Below are 16,095 nucleotides of genomic sequence, written 5' to 3'. Positions count from 1 at the left end.
TGACCCTGGGAGTGTGTGATAGGACACTGTGGAGGGAGATTCCCTCTGTGTCTGACCCTGGGAGTGTGTGATAGGACAGAGTGCAGGGAGATTCACTCTGTGGCTAACCCCGTGAGTGTGTGATGGGACGGTATGGAGAGAGATTCACTCTGTGTCTGACTCTGGGAGAGTGTTATGGGACAGAGTGGTGGGAGATTCACTCTGTGTCTGACCCCAGGTCTGTGTGATAGGACAGTGTGGAGGGAGATTTATTCTGTGTCTGACCCTGCGACTGTGTGATGGGACAGTGTGGAGGAGATTCACTCTGTGTCTGATCCCGGGGGTGTGGGATCGGACAATGTGCAGGGACGTTTATTCTGTGCCTGACCCTAGAAGTGTGTGATGGAACAGTATGGTGGGAGATTCACTCCGTGTCTGACCCCAGGAGTGTGTGATGGGACAGTCTGGAGGGATATTCACTGTATCTGACCCTGGGAGTGTGTGATGGGACAGTGTGGAGGGAGATTCGCTCTATCTCTGACCCTGCGAGTGTGTGATGGGACGGTGTGGAGAGAGATTCGCTCTGTGTCTGACCCTCGGAGTGTGTGATGGGACAGTGTGGAGGGAGATTCACTCTGTGTCTGACCCTGGGAGTGTGTGATGGGACAGTGAGGAGGGAGATTCACTCTGTGTCTGACCCTGGGAGTGTGTGATGGGACAGAGTGGAGGGAGATTTCCTCTGTGTCTGACCCTGGGAGTGTGTGATGGGATGTTGTGGAGGGAGATTCACTCTGTGTCTCATCCTGGGAGTGTGTGTGGGATGGTGTGGAGGGTGCTTCACTCTGTGTCTGACCCCGGGAGTGTGTGATGGGATGGTGTGGAGGTAGATTCACTCTGTGTCTGACCCCGAGGGTGTGTGATGTGACAGCGTGGAGGGAGGTTTACTCTGTGCCTGACCCGAGGAGTGTGTGATGGGACAGACTGGAGGGAGATTCACTCTGTGTCTGACCCTGGGAGAGTGTGATGGGGCAGAGTGCAGGGAGATTCACTCTATGTCTGACTGAGGGAGTTTGTGATGGGATGGTATGGAGGGAGATTCACTCTGTGCCTGACCCCGGGGCTGTGTGATGGGACAGTACGGAGGGAGATTCACTCTCTGTCTGACCCTGGGAGTCTGTGATTGGACAGTGTGGAGGGAGATTCACTCTGTGTCTGACCCTGGGAGTGTGTGATGGGACAGAGTGGATGGAGATTCACTCTGTGTCTGACCCCGGGAGTGTGTAATGGGACTGTGTGGAGTGAGATTCACTCTGTGACTGACCCTGCGAGTGTGTGATGGGACAGTGTGGAGGGAGATTCACTCTGTGTCTGACCCCGGGAGTGTGTGATGGCCAGTATGGAGGGAGATTTACTCTGTGCTTGACCCAAGGAGTGTGTGATGGGACAGAGTGGAGGAAGATTCACTCTGTGTCTGACCCCGGGAGTGTGTGATGGGACAGTATGGAGGGAGATTTACGCTGTGTCTGACCCTGGGAGTGTGTGATGGGACAGTGTGGAGGGAGATTCATTCTGTGTCTGACCTTGGGAGTGTGTGAAGGGACGGTGTGGAAGGAGATTCACTCTGTGTCTGACCCTGGGAGTGTGTGATGGGACAGTGTGGAGGGAGATTCACTCTGTGTCTGACCCCGGGAGTGTGTGATGGGACAGTATGGAGGGAGATTTACGCTGCGTCTGACCCTGGGAGTGTGTGATGGGACAGTGTGGAGGGAGATTCACTCTGTGTCTGACCTTGGGAGTGTGTGAGGGGACGGTGTGGAAGGAGATTCGCTCTGTGTCTGACCCTGGGAGTGTGTGATGGGACATTGTGGAGGGAGATTCACTCTGTGTCTGACCCCGGGATTGTGTAATGGGATAGCGTGGAGGGACATTCACTCTGTGTCTGATCCTGGGGGTGTGTGATGGGACAGTTTCGAGGGAGATTTACTCAGTGCCTGACCCGAGGAGTGTGTGATGGAACAGAGTGGATGGAGATTCACTCTGTGTCTGACCCTGGGAATGTGTGATGGGACGGTGTGGAGAGAGATTCGCTCTGTCTATGACCCTGGGAGTGTGTGATCGGACAGTGAGGAGGGAGATTCACTCTGTGTCTGACCCTGGGAGAGTGTGATGGGACAGAGTGGAGGGAGATTCACTCTGTGTCTGACTTAGGGAGTTTGTGATGGGATTCTGTGGAGGAAGATTCACTCTGTGTCTGATCCCGGGGGTGTGGGATCCGACAATGTGCAGGGACGTTTATTCTGTGCCTGACCCCAGAGGTGTGTGATGGAACAGTATGGTGGGAGATTCACTCCGTGTCTGACCCCAGGAGTGTGTGATGGGACAGTCTGGAGGGATATTCACTGTGTCTGACCCTGGGAGTGTGTGATGGGACAGTGTGGAGAGAGATTCGCTCTATCTCTGACCCTGGGAGTGTGTGATGGGACACTGTGGAGGGAGATTCCCTCTGTGTCTGACCCTGGGAGTGTGTGATCGGACAGTGAGGAGGGAGATTCACTCTGTGTCTGACCCTGGGAGTGTGTGATAGGACAGAGTGCAGGGAGATTCACTCCGTGGCTAACCCCGTGAGTGTGTGATGGGACGGTATGGAGAGAGATTCACTCTGTGTCTGACCCCGGGTCTGTGTGATAGGACAGTGTGGAGCGAGATTTATTCTGTGTCTGACCCTGGGACTGTGTGATGGGACTGTGTGATGGGACAGTGTGGAGGGAGATTCACTCTGTGTCTGACCCTGGGAGTGTGTGATGGGACAGTGAGGAGGGAGATTCACTCTGTGTCTGACCCCGAGGGTGTGCGATGTGACAGCGTGGAGGGAGGTTTACTCTGTGCCTGACCCGAGGAGTGTGTGATGGGACAGACTGGAGGGAGATTCACTCTGTGTCTGAGCCTGGGAGAGTGTGATGGGACAGAGTGCAGGGAGATTCACTCTATGTCTGACTGAGGGAGTTTGTGATGGGATGGTGTGGAGGGAGATTCACTCTGTGCCTGACCCCGGGGCTGTGTGATGGGACAGTATGGAGGGAGATTCACTCTCTGTCTGACCCTGGGAGTCTGTGATTGGACAGTGTGGAGGGAGATTCACTCTGTGTCTGACCCTGGGAGTGTGTGATGGGACAGAGTGGATGGAGATTCACTCTGTGTCTGACCCCGGGAGTGTGTCATGGGACTGTGTGGAGTGAGATTCACTCTGTGACTGACCCTGCGAGTGTGTGATGGGACAGTGTGGAGGGAGATTCACTCTGTGTCTGACCCCGGGAGTGTGTGATGGGACAGTATGGAGGGAGATTTACGCTGCGTCTGACCCTGGGAGTGTGTGATGGGACAGTGTGGAGGGAGATTCACTCTGTGTCTGACCTTGGGAGTGTGTGAAGGGACGGTGTGGAAGGAGATTCACTCTGTGTCTGACCCTGGGAGTGTGTGATGGGACATTGTGGAGGGAGATTCACTCTGTGTCTGACCCCGGGAGTGCGTGATGGGATAGCGTGGAGGGACATTCACTCTGTGTCTTTCCCCGGGAGTGTGTGATGGGATGGTCTGGAGGTAGATTCACTCTGTGTCTGACCCCGGGAGTGCGTCATGGGACGGTGTGGAGTGAGATTCACTCTGTGTCTGACCCCGGGGGTGTGTGATGGGACAGTTTCGAGGGAGATTTACTCAGTGCCTGACCCGAGGAGTGTGTGATGGAACAGAGTGGACGGAGATTCACTCTGTGTCTGACCCTGGGAATGTGTGATGGGACGGTGTGGAGAGAGATTCGCTCTGTCTATGACCCTGGGAGTGTGTAATCGGACAGTGAGGAGGGAGATTCACTCTGTGTCTGACCCTGGGAGTGTGTGATAGGACAGAGTGCAGGGAGATTCACTCTGTGGCTTACCCCGTGAGTGTGTGATGGGACGGTATGGAGAGAGATTCACTCTGTATCTGACCCTGGGAGAGTGTGATGGGACAGAGTGGAGGGAGATTCACTCTGTGTCTGACTTAGGGAGTGTGTGATGGGACAGTGTGGAGAGAGATTCGCTCTATCTCTGACCCTGCGAGTGTGTGATAGGACGGTGTGGAGAGAGATTCGCTCTGTGTCTGACCCTGGGAGTGTGTGATGGGACAGTGTGGAGGGAGATTCACTCTGTGTCTGACCCCGAGGGTGTGTGATGTGACAGCGTGGAGGGAGGTTTACTCTGTGCCTGACCCGAGGAGTGTGTGATGGGACAGAGTGCGGGGAGATTCACTCTATGTCTGACTGAGGGAGTTTGTGATGGGATGGTGTGGAGGGAGATTCACTCTGTGCCTGACCCCGGGGCTGTGTGATGGGACAGTATGGAGGGAGATTCACTCTATGTCTGACCCTGGGAGTCTGTGATTGGACAGTGTGGAGGGAGATTCACTCTGTGTCTGACCCTGGGAGTATGTGATGGGACAGAGTGGATTGAGATTCACTCTGTGTCTGACCCCGGCAGTGTGTCATGGGACTGTGTGGAGTGAGATTCACTCTGTGTCTGTCCCCGGGGGTGTGTAATGGGACAGTATGGATGGAGATTTACTCTGTGCCTGACCTGAGGAGTGTGTGATGGAACAGAGTGGAGGGAGATTCACTCTGTGTCTGACCCCGGGAGTGTGTGATGGGACAGTATGGAAGGAGATTTACTCTTTGTCTGACCCTGGGAGTGTATGATGGGACAGTGTGGAGGGAGATTCACTCTGTGACTGACCCTGTGATTCTGTGATGGGATGGTGTGGAGGGAGATTCACTCTGTGTCTGACCCCGGTGGTGTGTGATCAGACACTGTGCAGGGAGGTTTTCTCTGTGCCTGACCCGAGGAGTGTGTGATGCAACAGTTTGGTGGGAGATTCACTCTGTGTCTGACCCCAGGAGTGTGTGATGGGACGGTGTGGAGGGAGATTCACTCTGTGTCTGACCCGGGAGTGTGTGAAGCGACAGTGTGGTTTGAGATTCCCTCTGTGTCTGACCCTGGGAGTGTGTGATGGGACATTGTGGAAGGAGATTCACTCTGTGTCTGACCCCGGGAGTGTGTGATGGGATAGCGTGGAGGGACATTCACTCTGTGTCTGACTCTGGGAGTGTGTGATGGGGCAGTGTGGAGGGAGATTCACTCTGTGTCTTTCCCCGGCAGTGTGTGATGGGATGGTCTGGAGGTAGATTCACTCTGTGTCTGACCCTGGGAATGTGTGATGGGACGGTGTGGAGAGAGATTCGCTCTGTCTATGACCCTGGGAGTGTGTGATCGGACAGTGAGGAGGGAGATTCACTCTGTGTCTGACCCTGGGAGTGTGTGATAGGACAGAGTGCAGGGAGATTCACTCTGTGGCTAACCCCGTGAGTGTGTGATGGGACGGTATGGAGAGAGATTCACTCTGTGTCTGACCCTGGGAGACTGTGATGGGACAGAGTGGAGGGAGATTCACTCTGTGTCTGACCCCGGGTCTGTGTGATAGGACAGTGTGGAGGGAGATTTATTCTGTGTCTGACCCTGGGACTGTGTGATGGGACAGTGTGGAGGGAGATTCACTCTGTGTCTGATCCCGGGGGTGTGGGATCGGACAATGTGCAGGGACGTTTATTCTGTGCCTGACCCTAGAAGTGTGTGATGGAACAGTATGGTGGGAGATTCACTCCGTGTCTGACCCCAGGAGTGTGTGATGGGACAGTCTGGAGGGATATTCACTGTGTCTGACCCTGGGAGTGTGTGATGGGACAGTGTGGAGGGAGATTTGCTCTATCTCTGACCCTGCGAGTGTGTGATGGGACGGTGTGGACAGAGATTCGCTCTGTGTCTGACCCTGGGAGTGTGTGATGGGACAGTGTGGAGGGAGATTCACTCTGTGTCTGACCCTGGGAGTGTGTGATGCTACAGTGTGGAGGGAGATTCACTCTGTGTCTGACCCCGGGAGTGTGTGATGGCCAGTATGGAGGGAGATTTACTCTGTGCTTGACCCAAGGAGTGTGTGATGGGACATTGTGGAGGGAGATTCACTCTGTGCCTGACCCGAGGAGTGTGTGATGGAACAGAGTGGACGGAGATTCACTCTGTGTCTGACCCTGGGAGTGTGTGATGGGATGGTGTGGAGAGAGATTCGCTCTGTCTATGACCCTGGGAGTGTGTGATCGGACAGTGAGGAGGGAGATTCACTCTGTGTCTGACCCTGGGAGTGTGTGATAGGACAGAGTGCAGGGAGATTCACTCTGTGGCTAACCCCGTGAGTGTGTGATGGGACGGTATGGAGAGAGATTCACTCTGTGTCTGATCCCGGGGGTGTGGGATCGGACAATCTGCAGGGACGTTTATTCTGTGCCTGACCCCAGAAGTGTGTGATGGAACAGTATGGTGGGAGATTCACTCCGTGTCTGACCCCAGGAGTGTGTGATGGGACAGTCTGGAGGGATATTCACTGTGTCTGACCCTGGGAGTGTGTGATGGGACAGTGTGGAGGGAGATTCGCTCTATCTCTGACCCTGCGAGTGTGTGATGGGACGGTGTGGACAGAGATTCGCTCTGTGTCTGACCGTGGGAGTGTGTGATGGGACAGTGTGGAGGGAGATTCACTCTGTGTCTGACCCTGGGAGTGTGTGATGGGATGTTGTGGAGGGAGATTCACTCTGTGTCTGATCCTGGGAGTGTGTGTGGGATGGTGTGGAGGGTGCTTCACTCTGTGTCTGACCCCGGGAGTGTGTGATGGGACGGTGTGGAGGTAGATTCACTCTGTATCTGACCCCGAGGGTGTGTGATGTGACAGCGTGGAGGGACGTTTACTCTGTGCCTGACCCGAGGAGTGTGTGATGGGACAGACTGGAGGGAGATTCACTCTGTGTCTGAGCCTGGGAGAGTGTGATGGGACAGAGTGCAGGGAGATTCACTCTATGTCTGACTGAGGGAGTTTGTGATGGGATGGTGTGGAGGGAGATTCACTCTGTGCCTGACCCCGGGGCTGTGTGATGGGACAGTATGGAGGGAGATTCACTCTCTGTCTGACCCTGGGAGTCTGTGATTGGACAGTGTGGAGGGAGATTCACTCTGTGTCTGACCCTGGGAGTGTGTGATGGGACAGTATGGAAGGAGATTTACTCTTTGTCTGACCCTGGGAGTGTGTGATGGGACAGTGTGGAGGGAGATTCACTCTGTGACTGACCCTGCGAGTGTGTGATGGAATGGTGTGGAGGGAGATTCACTCTGTGTCTGACCCCGGTGGTGTGTGATCAGACACTGTGCTGGGAGGTTTTCTCTGTGCCTGACCCGAGGAGTGTGTGATGGGACGGTGTGGAGGGAGATTCACTCTGTGTCTGACCCGGCAGTGTGTGAAGCGACAGTGTGGTTGGAGATTCACTCTGTGTCTGACCCTGGGAGTCTGTGATTGGACAGTGTGGAGGGAGATTCACTCTGTGTCTGACCCTGGGAGTGTGTGATGGGACAGAGTGGATGGTGATTCACTCTGTGTCTGACCCCGGGAGTGTGTCATGGGACTGTGTGGAGTGAGATTCACTCTGTGTCTGACCCCGGGAGTGTGTGATGGGACAGTATGGAAGGAGACTTACTCTTTGTCTGACCCTGGGAGTGTGTGATGGGACAGTGTGGAGGGAGATTTACTCTGTGACTGACCCTGCGAGTGTGTGATTGGACATTGTGGTGGGAGATCCACTCTGTGTCTGACCCTGGGAGTGTGTGATGGGACGGTGTGGAGGGAGATTCACCCTGTGTCTGACCCTGGGAGTGTGTGATGGGACAGTGTGGAGGGAGATTCACTCTGTGTCTGACTGAGGGCATCTGTGATGGGATGGTGTGGAGGGAGATTCACTCTGTGTCTGACCCTGGGAGTGCGTGATGGGACAGTGTGGAGGGAGATTCATTCTGTGTCTGACCCCGGGAGTGCGTTGGGACGGTGTGGAGGGAGATTCACTCTGTTTCTAACACCGGGGGTGTGTGATGGGACAGTATGGAGGGAGATTTACTCTGTGCTTGACCCAAGGAGTGTGTGATGGGACAGTGTGGAGGGAGATCCACTCTGTGTCTGACCGTGGGAGTGTGTGATGGGACAGAGTGCAGGGAGATTCTCTCTATGTCTGACTGAGGGAGTTTGTGATGGGATGGTGTGGAGGGAAATTCACTCTGTGTCTGACCCCGGGAGTGTGTGATGGCCAGTATGGAGGGAGATTTACTTTGTGCTTGACCCAAGGAGTGTGTGATGGGACAGAGTGGAGGAAGATTCACTCTGTGTCTGACCCCGGGAGTGTGTGATGGGACAGTATGGAGGGAGATTCACTCTCTGTCTGACCCTGGGAGTGTGTGAAGCGACAGTGTGGTTGGAGATTCACTCTGTGTCTGACCCTGGGAGTGTGTGATGGGACACTCTGGAGGGAGATTCACTCTGTGTCTGACCCCAGGAGTGTGTGATGGGACAGTGTGGAGGGAGATTCACTCTGTGTCTGACCCTGGGAGTTTGTGATGGGATGGTGTGGAGGGAGATTCACTCTGTGCCTGACCCCGGGGCTGTGTGATGGGACAGTATGGAGGGAGATTCACTCTCTGTCTGACCCTGGGAGTGTGTGATGGGACACTCTGGAGGGAGATTAACTCTCTGTCTGACCCTGGGAGTGTGTGATGGGACAGTGTGGAGGGAGAGTCACTCTCTGTCTGACTCTGGGAGTGTGTGGTGGGACGGTGTGGAGAGAGATTCGCTCTGTGTCTGACCCTGGGAGAGTGTGTTGGGACAGTGTGGAGGGAGATTCATTCTGTGTCTGACCCTGGGAGTGTGTGATGGGACAGTGACAAGGGAGATTCACTCTGTGTCTGACCCTCGGAGTGTGTGATGGGACATAGTGGAGGGAGATTCACTCTGTGTCTGACCCTGCGAGTGTGTGATGGGACAGAGTGGATGGAGATTCACTCTGTGTCTGACCCCAGGAGTGTGTGATGGGACAGTGTGGAGGGAGATTCACTCTGTGTCTGACCCTGGGAGTGTGTGATGCTACAGTGTGGAGGGAGATTCACTCTGTGTCTGACCCCGGGAGTGTGTGATGGCCAGTATGGAGGGAGATTTACTCTGTGCTTGACCCAAGGAGTGTGTGATGGGACATTGTGGAGGGAGATTCACTCTGTGCCTGACCCGAGGAGTGTGTGATGGAACAGAGTGGACGGAGATTCACTCTGTGTCTGACCCTGGGAGTGTGTGATGGGATGGTGTGGAGAGAGATTCGCTCTGTCTATGACCCTGGGAGTGTGTGATCGGACAGTGAGGAGGGAGATTCACTCTGTGTCTGACCCTGGGAGTGTGTGATAGGACAGAGTGCAGGGAGATTCACTCTGTGGCTAACCCCGTGAGTGTGTGATGGGACGGTATGGAGAGAGATTCACTCTGTGTCTGATCCCGGGGGTGTGGGATCGGACAATCTGCAGGGACGTTTATTCTGTGCCTGACCCCAGAAGTGTGTGATGGAACAGTATGGTGGGAGATTCACTCCGTGTCTGACCCCAGGAGTGTGTGATGGGACAGTCTGGAGGGATATTCACTGTGTCTGACCCTGGGAGTGTGTGATGGGACAGTGTGGAGGGAGATTCGCTCTATCTCTGACCCTGCGAGTGTGTGATGGGACGGTGTGGACAGAGATTCGCTCTGTGTCTGACCGTGGGAGTGTGTGATGGGACAGTGTGGAGGGAGATTCACTCTGTGTCTGACCCTGGGAGTGTGTGATGGGATGTTGTGGAGGGAGATTCACTCTGTGTCTGATCCTGGGAGTGTGTGTGGGATGGTGTGGAGGGTGCTTCACTCTGTGTCTGACCCCGGGAGTGTGTGATGGGACGGTGTGGAGGTAGATTCACTCTGTATCTGACCCCGAGGGTGTGTGATGTGACAGCGTGGAGGGACGTTTACTCTGTGCCTGACCCGAGGAGTGTGTGATGGGACAGACTGGAGGGAGATTCACTCTGTGTCTGAGCCTGGGAGAGTGTGATGGGACAGAGTGCAGGGAGATTCACTCTATGTCTGACTGAGGGAGTTTGTGATGGGATGGTGTGGAGGGAGATTCACTCTGTGCCTGACCCCGGGGCTGTGTGATGGGACAGTATGGAGGGAGATTCACTCTCTGTCTGACCCTGGGAGTCTGTGATTGGACAGTGTGGAGGGAGATTCACTCTGTGTCTGACCCTGGGAGTGTGTGATGGGACAGTATGGAAGGAGATTTACTCTTTGTCTGACCCTGGGAGTGTGTGATGGGACAGTGTGGAGGGAGATTCACTCTGTGACTGACCCTGCGAGTGTGTGATGGAATGGTGTGGAGGGAGATTCACTCTGTGTCTGACCCCGGTGGTGTGTGATCAGACACTGTGCTGGGAGGTTTTCTCTGTGCCTGACCCGAGGAGTGTGTGATGGGACGGTGTGGAGGGAGATTCACTCTGTGTCTGACCCGGCAGTGTGTGAAGCGACAGTGTGGTTGGAGATTCACTCTGTGTCTGACCCTGGGAGTCTGTGATTGGACAGTGTGGAGGGAGATTCACTCTGTGTCTGACCCTGGGAGTGTGTGATGGGACAGAGTGGATGGTGATTCACTCTGTGTCTGACCCCGGGAGTGTGTCATGGGACTGTGTGGAGTGAGATTCACTCTGTGTCTGACCCCGGGAGTGTGTGATGGGACAGTATGGAAGGAGACTTACTCTTTGTCTGACCCTGGGAGTGTGTGATGGGACAGTGTGGAGGGAGATTTACTCTGTGACTGACCCTGCGAGTGTGTGATTGGACATTGTGGTGGGAGATCCACTCTGTGTCTGACCCTGGGAGTGTGTGATGGGACGGTGTGGAGGGAGATTCACCCTGTGTCTGACCCTGGGAGTGTGTGATGGGACAGTGTGGAGGGAGATTCACTCTGTGTCTGACTGAGGGCATCTGTGATGGGATGGTGTGGAGGGAGATTCACTCTGTGTCTGACCCTGGGAGTGCGTGATGGGACAGTGTGGAGGGAGATTCATTCTGTGTCTGACCCCGGGAGTGCGTTGGGACGGTGTGGAGGGAGATTCACTCTGTTTCTAACACCGGGGGTGTGTGATGGGACAGTATGGAGGGAGATTTACTCTGTGCTTGACCCAAGGAGTGTGTGATGGGACAGTGTGGAGGGAGATCCACTCTGTGTCTGACCGTGGGAGTGTGTGATGGGACAGAGTGCAGGGAGATTCTCTCTATGTCTGACTGAGGGAGTTTGTGATGGGATGGTGTGGAGGGAAATTCACTCTGTGTCTGACCCCGGGAGTGTGTGATGGCCAGTATGGAGGGAGATTTACTTTGTGCTTGACCCAAGGAGTGTGTGATGGGACAGAGTGGAGGAAGATTCACTCTGTGTCTGACCCCGGGAGTGTGTGATGGGACAGTATGGAGGGAGATTCACTCTGTGCCTGACCCCGGGGCTGTGTGATGGGACAGTATGGAGGGAGATTCACTCTCTGTCTGACCCTGGGAGTGTGTGAAGCGACAGTGTGGTTGGAGATTCACTCTGTGTCTGACCCTGGGAGTGTGTGATGGGACACTCTGGAGGGAGATTCACTCTGTGTCTGACCCCAGGAGTGTGTGATGGGACAGTGTGGAGGGAGATTCACTCTGTGTCTGACCCTGGGAGTTTGTGATGGGATGGTGTGGAGGGAGATTCACTCTGTGCCTGACCCCGGGGCTGTGTGATGGGACAGTATGGAGGGAGATTCACTCTCTGTCTGACCCTGGGAGTGTGTGATGGGACACTCTGGAGGGAGATTAACTCTCTGTCTGACCCTGGGAGTGTGTGATGGGACAGTGTGGAGGGAGATTCACTCTCTGTCTGACTCTGGGAGTGTGTGGTGGGACGGTGTGGAGAGAGATTCGCTCTGTGTCTGACCCTGGGAGAGTGTGTTGGGACAGTGTGGAGGGAGATTCATTCTGTGTCTGACCCTGGGAGTGTGTGATGGGACAGTGACAAGGGAGATTCACTCTGTGTCTGACCCTCGGAGTGTGTGATGGGACATAGTGGAGGGAGATTCACTCTGTGTCTGACCCTGCGAGTGTGTGATGGGACAGAGTGGATGGAGATTCACTCTGTGTCTGACCCCAGGAGTGTGTGATGGGACAGTGTGGAGGGAGATTCACTCTGAGCCTGACTGAGGGAGTCTGTGATGGGATGGTGTGGAGGGAGATTCACTCTGTGTCTAACCCCGGGGGGGTGTGATCGGACTGTGTGCAGGGAGGTTTACTCTGTGCCTGACCCCAGGAGTGTATGATGGAACAGTATGGTAGGAGATTCACTCTGTATCTGACCCTGGGAGTGTGTGATGGGACAGTGTGGAGGGAGATTCACTCTGTGTCTGATGCTGGAGAGTGTGATGGGACAGAGTGCAGGGAGATTCACTCTGTGTCTGACTGAGGGAGTTTGTGATGGGATGGTGTGGACGGAGATCCACTCTGTGTCTGACCTGGGAGTGTGTGATGGGACGGTGTGGAGGGAGATTTCCTCTGTGTCTGACCCTGGGAGTCTGTGATGGGATGGTGTGGAGGGAGATTCACTCTGTGTCTGACCCCGGGGGTGTGTGATCAGACACTGTGCAGGGAGGTTTACTCTGTCCCTGACCCCAGGAGTGTGTGATGGAACAGTATGGTGGGAGATTCACTCTGTGTCTGACACCAGGAGTGTGTGATGGGACGGTGTGGAGGGAGATTCACTCTGTGTCTGACCCTGGGAGTGTGTGATGGGACAGTGTGGAGGGAGATTCATTCTGTGTCTGACCCTGGGAGAGTGCGATGGGTCAGAGTGGAGGGAGATTCAGTCTGTGTCTGACTCAGAGAGTCTGTGAGGGGATGGTGTGGAGGGAGATTTACTCTGTGTCTGACCCTAGGAGTTTCTGATGGGACAGTGTGGAGGGAGACTCACACTGTGTCTGTTCCCAACAAGGGATTCTGACTGAACAAGGAGAAAGGTTGTTACGCACTTCTGAAAATGTCGGAACAGAGCCCTCATGGTGTCCTTGTTGGGTTCTGGCAGACTGCACACCAACTGTTTGATGCTCGCGAGACGTTCAGCAGGATCCTGGATTTCTGCAGAGCAGGAAGAGAGGAGTCTGAGACACATTGACCGTGTCCTCCAATGCATTCCTAAACTCCCACCTTATACTGTCAGATGCAATACCTGCTTCTACTCATTCCTCCTTGTCTCGCTTTCCTCACTTCACATCCCTCCTCACCAGATCTTCATCTTCAGCATCCCTCATCTTTGACTAAGTAGCTCAACCTTGTCTCCTCACCTGCCTTCACAATGATACATCAATGCCTGTCCCCAATCTCCACCGATCTGCACTTCCACTCCAACCTCACCACCTGCTTTACCCGTTCCTTATCGCACCAGCATCCTCAATGGCTTCCCCAACTCACCGCCTTCAACAGCACTGCAACCTCAGCATCCCTCCTTCAGTGGTGAGGGGACCTTTCTGTCCCAGCTGCGAAACCCCTGCACACTCCTGCTTCAACCTCACATTCCTCCACTTACTGATACATGTCACAAATTCCTCGTAGGTGTTGAATGGAAACAACGGTTCGGGCAGTTCCCGGAGAAACATCTTCAAAGCACCAGTAATGACGTGAATATCTTCCCACTCGGGGTCATCCATGTTCAGCTTTTCCTCTGAGGGGATAGAGCCAAGAAACAGGAGAGCTCAGAGACGGATGGGGATATGTTTACCGGGGGACCCACACGCCTGCATCAATTGCAAGTTGAGACAAAGAGTGAATCTCCCTCCACACCATCCCATCACACACTCCCTCAGTCAGACACACAGTGACTCTCCCTCCACACTATCCCCTCACGCGCTCCAGGGGTCAGACACAGAGTGAATCTCCCTCCACACTGTCCCATCACACACTCCCAGGGTCAGACACAGAGTGAATCTCCATGCACACCATCCCATAACCAACTCCCAGATTCAGACGTGCAGTGAATCTCTCTCCAGACTGTCCCATCACACACTCCCAGGGTCAGACACAGAGTGAATCTTCCTCCACACCGTCCCATCACACACTCCCGGGGTCGGACACAGAGTGAATCTCCCTCTACACCGTCCCATCACACACTCCCAGGGTGAGAAACAGAGCGAATCTCCCTCCACAAGAACCCTTCATAAGCTCCCAGGGTCAGACACAGAGTGAATCTTCCTCCACACCGTCCCATCACACACTCCCAGGGTCAGACACAGAGAGAATCTCCCTCCACACCATCCCACCAAACACACCCAGGGTCAGACACAGAATGAATTCCCTCCACACCATCCCATCACACACTCCCAGGGTCAGACACACAGTGAAGCTCCCTCCACACTTTCCCATCACACACTCATAAGGTGAGACACAGAGTGAATCTCCCTTCACACTGTCCGATCACACACTCCCTCGGTCAGACACAGAGTGAATCCCCCTCTTCACAGTCCCATCAAACACTCCCAGGGTTAGATACACAGTAAGTCTCCCTCTACACCATCCCATCACACACTCCCAGAATCTGACACAAAGTGAAACACACTCCATACTGTCCCATCACCAATTCCCAAACTCAGACACAGATGAATCTCCCTCCACACTCTCCCATCACACACTCCCAGGGTCAGACACAGATTGAAGCTTCCTCCACACTGTCCCATCACACACTCCCACTGTCAGACACAGAGTGAAACTGTCTACACTCTTTCCCATCTCACACTCCCAGGGTCAGGCACAGAGTGAATCTCCCTCCACACTGTCCCATCACACACTCCTGGTGTGAGACACAGAGTGAAGCTCCCTCCACCCTGTCCCATCAAATACTCCCTTGGTCAGACACAGAGTGAAGCTCCATGCACACTGTCCCTTCACACACTCCCACCGTGAGATACACAGTTAATCTCCCTCCGCACCATCCCATCACACACTCCCAGAGTTGGACACAGAACGAATCTCCCTCCACATTCTCCCACACACACTCCCAGGGTCAGACACAGATTGAAACTTCCTCCACACCATCCCATCACACACCCCCACTGTCAGACACAGAGTGAAACTGTCTGCACTCTTTCCCATCTCACACTCCCAGGGTCAGGCACAGAGTGAATCTCCCTACACACTGACCTATCACACACTCCCAGGGTCAGGCACAGAGTGAATCTCCCGACACACTGTCCCATCACACACTCCCAGGGTCAGACAGAGAGCGAATCCCCCTCCACATCGTCCAATCACACACTCCCAGGGTCAGATACACAGTGAATCTCCTTCCACACCATCCCATCACACACTCCCGGTTTCAGACATACAGTGAAGCTCCATTCACACTGTCCCATCACACACTCCTGGGGTCAGACAGAGACTGAATCTCCCTTCACACTGTCCGATCACACAGTCCCGGGGTCAGACGCAGAGTGAATCTCCCTCCACACTGTCCCATTACATACTCCCAGGGTCAGACACAGAGTGAATCTCCCTCCATACTGTCCCATCACACACTCCCTCGGTCAGACAGAGAGTGAATCTCCTTCCACACTGTCCCATCACACGCTCCTGTGGTCAGACACAGAGTGAATCTCCCTCCACAACAACCCCTCACAAGCTCCCAGAGTCAGACACAGAGTGAAGCTCCCTCCACACCATCCCATCACACAATCCGATGGTCAGACACAGAGTTAATCTCCCTCCACACTGACCCATCACACACTCCCAGGGTCAGACACAGCGTGAATTTCCCTCCGCACTGTCCGAACACATACTCCCGGGGTCAGACACAGAGTGATTCTCCCTCCGCACCGTCCCATCACACACTCCCAGGGTCATATGCACAGTACATCTCCCTCCACACAGTCCCATCACACATTCCCAGGGTCAGACAGAGACTGAATCTCCCTTCACACCGTCCGATCACACAGTCCCGGGGTCAGATGCACAGTGAATTTCCCTCCACGCTGTCCCATCACACACTCCCAGGGTCAGACACAGAGTGAACCTCCCTCCACACTGTCCCATCACACACCCCCCTCGGTGAGACACAGCGTGAATTTCCCTCCGCACTGTCCGAACACATACTCC

At 54.5% G+C, this 16,095-nt stretch overlaps 1 protein-coding gene across 1 annotated transcript in view; it reads right to left on the bottom strand.

Moving 5' to 3' along the window:
• The window catches only part of LOC140191509 (rho GTPase-activating protein 15-like), a 175,543-nt gene that overhangs the window by 105,337 nt on the left and 54,111 nt on the right, over positions 1–16,095 (bottom strand). The window contains exons 9-10 of the mRNA XM_072248961.1: positions 13,538–13,672; positions 12,984–13,089 (exon numbers count right to left, since the gene is read on the bottom strand). Of these exons, the coding sequence (XP_072105062.1) occupies positions 12,984–13,089; positions 13,538–13,672 (241 nt within the window). The remainder of the gene's footprint in view (positions 1–12,983; positions 13,090–13,537; positions 13,673–16,095) is intronic.

The sequence above is a fragment of the Mobula birostris genome, chromosome X (assembly GCF_030028105.1).
Source record: "Mobula birostris isolate sMobBir1 chromosome X, sMobBir1.hap1, whole genome shotgun sequence".
In the NCBI taxonomy this organism is placed as follows: domain Eukaryota; kingdom Metazoa; phylum Chordata; class Chondrichthyes; order Myliobatiformes; family Myliobatidae; genus Mobula; species Mobula birostris.
Note: the sequence above shows the minus strand (reverse complement) of the source record. Positions and strands in the feature narration are given on the sequence as shown.